Source organism: Pocillopora damicornis, chromosome 1, assembly GCF_964200805.1.
Source record: "Pocillopora damicornis chromosome 1, jaPocDami1.2, whole genome shotgun sequence".
Taxonomy (NCBI): Eukaryota; Metazoa; Cnidaria; class Anthozoa; order Scleractinia; family Pocilloporidae; genus Pocillopora; species Pocillopora damicornis.
The window spans coordinates 12865198-12875000 of NC_142670.1; the positions used below are offsets into that span (position 1 = coordinate 12865198).

The window sequence follows — 9803 nt, forward strand, 5'->3', positions numbered from 1 at the left end:
AGGTTGAGTTTAGTGAGTGTAACTACGTTGAAAAGGGTTTAAATTTGTACTTAAAGACGAGATGTTGAGCTTATTGTGAACTAGAGAAAGGTTCATCACACATGTACGAGGCACATAAAGTTAGTTAAAATGTCTCTATACTCTGCTATATATGCATATGAACTAAAGTAAAGTGAGTACGTCAATTTCATGTTTTCCATAGTTCGTTTTCAGATGCTATTTTTTGTTTTCTCCTGTAATCTATAGAAAGCGACAATGCATGTTTTAAAAAAACCCACTACATTTTTTGTACGTTGGGAAAAACATGGAACGAGAGCAGAAGTTTTTGCAAGGCCGAGGGCGGTGATTTAGTTTCCATTGAAACCGAAAAAGAGTTGGACATTATCATTAGTGATATCAGAAACTACAATAAACAAAGGTGGCACATCGGTTTGGTAAGAAAGAACGGGAGTTGGACCTGGGTGAGCGGAACACCGCCAACTATTTATAAATTGGGAGAGCATTCAATTGGGTGCAGAAATAGGGGCATGTTAGTCAAGAGCCAATCGTGTAACTTTGCAGATCAAGTCCCAAGCGGTAACGATGTTCCGACTTTGCCATATATTTGTGAAATTTCGAAAGGTAAGAAAATATTACATTTGTATATTTCACTTTAAAAAGAAAGACGCGTTAGGAAAGTGTCACCACGCCACAGAGTAGACAGCTATGTCCAAGTGTTAATGTTAACTGCGTTTTTCCCCCCGTGATGTTTCTTGTGTTTCACAGACGTGAAGAAAATTTACGTTGGTTTACTGATAGACAAAGGTATAAAGACAACCCACTCTTTCAATTAGTTCTTCAAATTGTTAAAAGAAGAAAACAATTGAACTAACTCGGGCCCCAAAATGAACTTTTTCAGCGCATTAGCATCGAGGAACCCTTCTTTTGCTTGAGAGAAAACATGACTCACCTTTTTTAAATTGAAAACTTTAAGTCACGCGAAGAAATTTTTGGTAGTCATCACAATAAAAGATTAGATAGATGCTGACTTTTACGTGGATGTCTCAGAAAAACTACCCGCGAGATTGACATATTTGAAGGCCTGGACAAGGAGCCTCCTGACCATTTTCTCTCTCTATGCTTTACCCATCAAATCCATCAAATTATTCAAATAAAGGCGCTGAATTAAACCTTTTTCCAGCAAGACGAAAATCGAAGAAAGGGCCGTAAATTCATCAGAAACAGTTCAAGATAAAGTAAAACATGAAAACGTCATATTCAATGGTTTAACAATTAATACGTGCACGTTTTGCCTGGTATTTTCTGGGCCACGTAAGGGCGATTTCGAATTACAAAAAGTAGACAAAATGTGTACTCATATTTTATGTTAAACCGGTGATTAGGGGATGTGTTATTTTACTGTTATTTCATAAAAAAATATTTGGCGTCTAGTTTCGAATAACATCCGACAGCCCTATCTGAACATCGATCACATAAGACGTGCACGAAAGACGAAAACCATGTAAAGGAAACAATAGGAGTTTTCTGTATAACCAATACAAAATCGAGTGCATTTAATAGTTTTAATCGTTCAAAGCGGCCATTTTGTTACTACGCTTTCTGTCCGCACTCTTGCCCTTACAGTGTAATATTAAGACAATTTTTTTTTACATAATGCGGTCTTGATCAACATTTTTCTTAAAAGATTCATCAATATCTACATTAACTTCGTCGCCCTCGCCCTCGCCCTCGCCCTCGCCCTCGCCCTCGCCCTCGCCCTCGCCCTCGCCCTCGCCCTCGCCCTCGCCCTCGCCCTCGCCATCACCATCGCCATCGCCATCGCCATCGCCATCCCCATCCCCATCTCCATCTCCATCCCCATCTCCGTCTCCATCCCCATCCCCATCTCCATCGCCATCCACATCTCCATCCCCATCCCCATCCCCATCTCCATTCCCATACTCATCCCCATCCCCATCCCCATCCCCATCCCCATCTCCATCCTTATCCTCATCTCCATCCCCATCTCCACCGCCATCCCCATCCCCATCTCCATCCCAATCCCCATCTCCATCCCCATACCCATACCCATACTCATCCCCATCCCTATCCCCATCTCCATCCTTATCCTCATCTCCATCCCCATCTCCATCTCCATCGCCATCGCCATCGCCATCGCCATCGCCATCGCCATCGCCATCGCCATCGCCATCGCCATCGCCATCGCCATCGCCATCGCCATCGCCATCGCCAGTTGAGCAGCTGGTATGTTTTGTAAATAGTCATTTACGGTTTTATACATGTCGGTTTTCAGGATCTCTTCTGTTTACAAACGTGAGAGACATTATTTTTTAATTTAGGCAAAGGAGTATATTTCAAGATTTGGCGGAATAAATATTAGCAGAAATACTTCCATACAGGTATCTAATTTTATTTGACTTTAAGGTTTTTTAACTTTGATATATGTTTGGAAACGATAAAAAAGTAAATATCTGACCTTGAAGGATAAACCACCATCAAGCCACATGAGGTGAAAATGGCGAGGCTTCAAAAATAGTCCAGGCTCCTAAGAGTTCTTTAGCCGATGAATACCCAGGAAACCATTTGGGGCCTCCTGCTAGACTCTTTCCGCATTCTTAAAAGGAATTGCATACATGAGACTGGCTGGTTAATCACCTGGAAATACTTTATGTAATTGTAGGAGGCTGTAACTGTGTTTGAAGATTTCATCTTAAAAATCAAGAATGTCACAAAAAAACAAGGCCGACACAGAAGAGGTTAAAACACTGAAAAAATTCATCTTTGAAGTAGCAGAGGCCGTCGAGAAATTTGCTCTTAATTATGGCAAGCGACACCTGAGTGAAACGAGACCTTCGGAAAGGATCATTTCCCCAACAATGGGTGAGATTGCGGCCTCTGAACTTGTTTAGTTTCAAAGTATATTCCTCTGTTTCGTACTGACTTGCTGACTGACTGTTGTTATGAGCCCAACCTATTAGAAATGTTATCGTTGAATGTCATCGATTCATCTGTTCTTTCAATCTGTTTGATACTTTGATTTTTTGCGGTGAAGAAGGAAATTCAAGGTATTCTTAAACAATCAACAAAAGAGAATCGGAATCCTTCAAATTGTGAAACCCTTCTTCTCGCTCTGTTTACTGAAACTTTTCTTAAATAATGGATTGGTGAGTAACACTTTACTCACCGAAATTGACAAATCTTACAGATACTTTCCGCTTACTTTATACTATACAATGAGCTCAAAATTGGTCTATCGTCTGCGATGCATATAATTCCAAGATTTATGACCGCGCTCGTAAAAACTCCCCTATGAACTCTATAGTTCTCCGACGAAACGGTTCGAGGAACGACTCACTTTTTAATTAGTTTTACATTGAAAAAACGTTTTAAAATGGTTAAATTGTCGAATAGTCGTCAAAGGGCAAATAAGATACAAGAAATACACTTCCATCCTATAAGATTATGACATATTTTGTGTACAACATAAAACACATGTTTGTGTATATGTCATTGACCGTTTTTTTTTTCCCGACAGTTTTGGTCATCCAAAAAGCCCATCGCCAGAATGCGAGTGACTTCAACCTTGAGGAACAACCATGGCAAGCGAGAATCCATATCGCTTCTTCGAATTTTGAGGAAGATGGTTCGTTTTAACCAGCGTGTTAACTGTACAACTTTTTACTACCTTGCTTTCTCCAATCGAATTTCTGTAAAGATGTGCTTCATTACTTTACACAGTCTATTTTCCTTAATCATTCGCTTTCCTTCCAATGTCACGTAACTCAGAGCCTGATACAAATTTCAATTTTGTGGGTTTTTTTGTTGCTGTTGTTGTTTGATAACTTTTTTCTGTTGATTCTTGGGGGGTTTTAAGGATCATTGGTAGTTGCGTTTGTGTACAAGGAGCTGCATGTCCTACTTCTGACAGATCAAGCCATCAGGAGTGAAACAAACAACCAAAGGTGACGTTATCTTCATATCACTCTATGTTGTTTACCTCCAAAAGCACATAACACGACAACACATAATATCTAAGTTCAACTAAACTGAACTTAGAAAGACTCCCTGATTGTCTCTGACCACTCTACCTTACTTAAATCTACCAAAAGTATGTAATGTTGCTTCCTTGGCTCTGGTCCATTTTCAAATACAATTTCGTTACAGGTATATTAACTCCAGGATAATGGCCGTAACTATGGACCCCAAGCCAGAGAAATTGCGAGAAAATGTCATCCTTAAGTTCAAAAACCCAAAGGTAACATGAAAATTAGCTGCTATGCGCTGTTTTGATTTATTCTCACTGGATAAAATCTATTTTCAGGTCTTGACAGCAGAGAAGCGCTGTATGTTTTGGAGTGGCTTAAGCGAAAGGTAAAAAGACTACAATATATTATTGTAAAGTGTATATCCCTTCTCAAATTAATTAAGTATGGAGGAGAATGAATGAACTTTCTTAGTCAGATACTTTTGGGCAGGTTAACAGTTTCCTGCAAGCCAACATGTTGTTATTTTTAGAGAGGAGAAGTCTGATTGAAATATTTTCCCAACTAAGACTTCAATGGAGGAAAAACTTAACGCAAAATTATCAAACATTACCTCTTCCCCAGACAAGGAATAATTTTGTGCGCTTCGTTAACTTACTTTTTTCATGTGTGACAGCTTTTCAGAGGAAGCACGGCAAAAAAACATGCGTTCACTGTTAATTTTCCGAAATGGTGAATGACTGAGAAATTCAACATTAAACTGACGTTTTCCGATATCGGAAAACGTGCGGCAAATTCATTGTTCACCCTCAGTAAAACTCAGGAAAAACACGAAGTTCATCGCAAGTTATCCAGCACCAGGAAAATACCAATGAATAGCCTGTTCACCTGAACGTTTTTCTATAGTTTTCCCGTGCGCGCGAACAAGGCATTTTCCAAGCGTTTTCCCACAGAATAACTAACGGTGAATGCCATGAAAACATGATGTTTGTCGATTGTTTTCCTGCTCCACGAAAACGCTATTGTATAGCTTGTTTTCCTGAACATTTTACTCAAGTTTTCCCGAGCGTGCGATCGCTGCATTTTCCGAGCGTTTTCCTTGCAGAATTATCAATGGTAAATGCCATGAAAACATGATGTTTGTCGATTGTTTTCCTGCTCCACGAAAACGCTAGTGTCTAGCTTGTTTTCCTGAACGTTATTCTGTAATTTTCCCAAGCGCGCGAACGTTGCATTTGTCGAGCGTTTTCCTGCAGAATTGCAAACGGTAAATGCCAAAAAAACAAGAAAATCGTCGATTGTTTTCCTACTCCACGAAAACGCCACTGATAGCTTGTTTTCCAGAACGTTTTTCTATAGTTTTCCCGAGCGCGCGATTGCTGCATTTTCCAAGCGTATTCCCGGATAATTACTAATAGCATGAAAACATGATCTTTGTCGATTTTTTTCCTGCTCCATGGAAACGCTAATGTATGGCTTGTTCAACCGAAAGTTTTTCTCTACTTTTCCCGAGTACGCGAACGATACTGTTCTCACAGAATTACTAACGACCGTGATTAAGAAATGAAGATGTGCTGTTCGTCTCTTGTTTCCCTGCTCTATGGAAACACTTGTGAACAGCTTGCATTGTTTTCCTGTAGCTTTTTGTAGTTTAATTAAGCTTATTGAGTCATTTGAGGGGATTGGATCATTTCAGGCAGTTGGGTCACTTGCACTGATTGGGTCATTTTCGCTGATGGCCACATGTTAGGTTCTGCTGTTTCAGAAAGTAAATGTTATTTGAAATTATTGGGTCATCTGAAACAGTTAGGTCACTGGAACCAATTTGGTCCTTTGAGGCAATTCTGTCATTTGGGCCAGTTGGATCATTCGAGGCAGTTGGCTTTAATTGGCTGATTGGGTCATTAGAGGCAGTTGGGTCACTAGAACTGGTTGAGTCATTTGAGGCAATTCAGTCATCTGAACCAGTTCGTTCATTTAAGGCAGTTGGCTATTATTGACTGATCGGGTCATTTAAGGCAATTCAATCATTTGAGCTGGTTGGGTAGTTTAAGGCAATTTAGTCATTTGAACTGCTTGGGTCATTTGAGGCAATTTAGTTATTTGAGCTGGTTGAGTCATTTGAGGCAATTCAGACATTTGAGCTGGTTGGGTCACTTGAGGCAATTCAGTCATTTGAGCCAGTTGGGTCATTTGAGGCAATTGTGGTATTTGAGCTGGTTGGATCATCTGGGGCAATTCAGTGATTTGAGCTGCTTGGATCATTTGAGGCAGTTCAGCCATTTTAGCTGGTTGAGTCATTTGAGGCAATTCAGTCATTTGAGCTGCTTGGGTCATTTTAGGCAATTTTGTCATTTGAGCTGGTTGAGTCACTTGAGGCGATTCAGTCATTTGAGCCAATTGGGTCATTTAAGGCAGTTGTGGCATTTGAGCTAGTTGAATCATTTGAGGCAATTCGGTCATTTGAGCTGGCTGGATCATTTGAGGCAATTCAGACATTTGAGCTGGTTGAGTCATTTGAGGCAATTCAGTCATTTGAGCTGGTTGGGTCATTTGAGGCAATTCAGTCACTGGAGCTGGTTGGATCATTTGAGGCAATTGTGGCATTTGAGCTGGTTGGATCATTTGGGGCAATTCAGTCATTTGAGCTGCCTGGATCATTTGAGGCAATTCAGTCACTTTAGCTGGTTAAGTCATTTGAGGCAATTCAGTCATTTGAGCTGCTTGGGTCATTTAAGGCAATTTAGTCATTTGAGCTGGTTGAGTCACTTGAGACGATTCAGTCATTAGAGCCAATTGGGTCATTTGAGGCAATTGTGGCATTTGAGCTAGTTGGGTCATTTGAGGCAATTCGGTCATTTGAGCTGGCTGGATCTTTGAGGCAATTCAGTAATTTGAGCTGGTTGGGTCATTTGAGGCAATTCAGTCACTGGAGCTGGTTGGGTCATTTGAGACAATTGTGGCATTTGAGCTGGTTGGGTCATTTGGGGCAATTCAGTCATTTAAGCTGGTTGAATCATTTGAGGCAATTCAGTCATTTGAGCCGCTTGGATTATTTGAGGTAATTCAGTCATTTTAGCTGGTTGAGTCATTTGAGGCAATTCAGTCATTTGAGCCAGTTGGGTCATTTCAGCCAACTGAGGTATTTGAGGCAGCTGGATCATTTGACGCAATTCAGTCATTTGAGCAGCTTGGGTCATTTGAGGCAATTTAGTCATTTGTGCTGGTTGAGTCTTTCGAGGCAATTCAGACATTTGGGCTGGTTGGGTCATTTGAGGCAATTCAGGCATTTGAGTCAGTTGGGTCATTTGAGGCAATTGTAGCATTTGAGCTGGTTGGATCATTTGAGGCAATTCAGTCATTTGAGCTGGTCGAGTTATTTTTAGGCAATTCAGTCATTTGAGCCAGTTGGGTCATTTGAGGCAATTCAGTAATTTGAGCTGGTTGGGTCATTTGAGGCAATTCAGTCACTTGAGCTGCTTGGGTCACTTGAGGCAATTCAGTCACTGGAGCTGGTTGGATCATTTGAGGCAATTGTGGCATTTGAGCTGGTTGGATCATTTGGGGCAATTCAGTCATTTGAGCTGCTTGGATAAATTGAGGCAATTCAGTCATTTTAGCTGGTTAAGTCATTTGAGGCAATTCAGTCATTTGAGCTGCTTGGGTCATTTAAGGCAATTTAGTCATTTGAGCTGGTTGAGTCACTTGAGGCGATTCAGTCATTTGAGCCAATTGGGTCATTTGAGGCAATTGTGGCATTTGAGCTAGTTGGATCATTTGAGGCAATTTGGTCATTTGAGCTGGCTGGATCATTTGAGGCAATTCAGTAATTTGAGCTGGTTGGGTCATTTGAGGCAATTCAGTCACTGGAGCTGGTTGGATCATTTGAGACAATTGTGGCATTTGAGCTGGTTGGGTTATTTGGGGCAATTCAATCATTTAAGCTGGTTGAATCATTTGAGGCAATTCAGTCATTTGAGCCGCTTGGATTATTTGAGGTAAATCAGTCAATTTAGCTGGTTGAGTCATTTGAGGCAATTCAGTCATTTGAGCCAGTTGGGTCATTTCAGGCAACTGAGGTATTTGAGGCGGCTGGATCATTTGAGGCAATTCAGTAATTTGAGCTGCTTAGGTCATTTGAGGCAATTTAGTCATTTGAGCAGCTTGGGTCATTTGAGGCAATTTAGTCATTTGTGCTGGTTGAGTCTTTTGAGGCAATTCAGACATTTGAGCTCGTTGAGTCATTTGAGGCAATTCAGGCATTTGAGTCAGTTGGGTCATTTGAGGCAATTGTAGCATTTGAGCTGGTTGGATCATTTGAGGCAATTCAGTCATTTAAGCTGGTCGAGTTATTTGAGGCAATTTAGTCATTTGAGCCAGTTGGGTCATTCAAGGCAATTCAGTCATTTGAGCTGGTTGGGTCATTTGAGGCAATTCAGTCATTTGAGCTGCTTGGGTCATTCGATGCAATTCAGTCATTTGAGCTGCTTGGGTCATTTGAGGCAATTTAGTCATTTGAACTGGTTGAGTCATTTGAGTTAATTCAGACATTTGAGCTGGTTGGATCATTTGAGGCAATTGTGGCATTTGAGCTGGTTTGATCATTTAAGGCAATTCAGTCATTTGAGCTGGTTGAGTCATTTGAGGCAATTCAGCCATTTGAGCCAGTTGGGTCATTTAAGGCAATTCAGTCATTTGAGCTGGTTGCATCATTTGAGGCAATTCAGTCATTTGGGCCAGTTGGGTCACTTGAGGCAATTCAGTCATTTGAGCTGGTTGGACAATTTGAGGCAATTTAGTCATTTGAACTGGTTGAGTCATTTGAGGTAATTCAGACATTTGAGCTGGTTGGATCATTTGAGGCAATTCACTCATTTAAGCTGGTCGAGTTATTTGAGGCAATTCAGTCATTTGAGCCAGTTGGGTCATTTGAGGCAATTGTAGCATTTGAGCTGGTTGGATCATTTGAGGCAATTCAGTCATTTAAGCTGCTCGAGTTATTTGAGGCAATTTAGTCATTTGAGCCAGTTGGGTCATTTGACGCAATTCAGTCATTTGAGCCAGTTGGGTCATTTGAGGCAATTCAGTCATTTGAGCTGCTTGAGTCATTCGAGGCAATTCAGTCATTTGAGCTGCTTGGGTCATTTGAGGCAATTTAGTCATTTGAACTGGTTGAGTCATTTGAGGTAATTCAGACATTTGAGCTGGTTGGATCATTTGAGGCAATTGTGGCATTTGAGCTTGTTGGATCATTTAAGGCAATTCAATCATTTTAGCTGGTTGAGTCATTTGAGGCAATTCAGTCATTTGAGCCAGTTGGGTCATTTGAGCTGGTTGGATCATTTGAGGCAATTCAGTCATTTGGGCCAGTTGGGTCATTTGAGGCAATTCGGTCATTTGAGCTGGTTGGATCATTTGAGACAATTTAGTCATTTGAACTGGTTGAGTCATTTGAGGTAATTCAGACATTTGAGCTGGTTGGATCATTTGAGGCAATTGTGGCATTTGAGCTGGTTGGATCATTTAAGGCAATTCAGTCATTTGAGCTGGTTGAGTCATTTGAGGCAATTCAGTCATTTGAGCTGGTTGAGTCATTTGAGGCAATTCAGTCATTTGAGCTGGTTGGATCATTTGAGGCAATTCAGTCATTTGGGCCAGTTTGGTCACTTGAGGCAATTCGGTCATTTGAGCTGGTTGGACAATTTGAGGCAATTTAGTCATTTGAACTGGTTGAGTCATTTGAGGTAATTCAGACATTTGAGCTGGTTGGATCATTTGAGGCAATTCAGTCATTTAAGCTGGTCGAGTTATTTGAGGCAA

General features: G+C 40.8%; 2 protein-coding genes across 2 annotated transcripts; both read left to right on the top strand.

Annotated features, from left to right (window-relative positions):
* Positions 1–473: 473 nt before the first annotated feature.
* On the top strand, positions 474–2417 carry LOC149052073 (uncharacterized). Its single transcript, XM_089180172.1, has 3 exons — positions 474–621; positions 1685–2244; positions 2340–2417. The coding sequence occupies exons 1-3, from the start codon at positions 528–530 to the stop codon at positions 2415–2417; spliced, it is 732 nt and encodes a 243-aa protein (XP_089036298.1). The 5' UTR covers positions 474–527.
* A 272-nt stretch (positions 2418–2689) lies between these two features.
* Positions 2690–4392, top strand: LOC149052074 (uncharacterized). Its single transcript, XM_089184955.1, has 4 exons — positions 2690–2880; positions 3536–3643; positions 3875–3962; positions 4165–4392. The coding sequence occupies exons 1-4, from the start codon at positions 2724–2726 to the stop codon at positions 4262–4264; spliced, it is 453 nt and encodes a 150-aa protein (XP_089041081.1). The 5' UTR covers positions 2690–2723; the 3' UTR covers positions 4265–4392.
* Positions 4393–9803: the final 5411 nt, after the last annotated feature.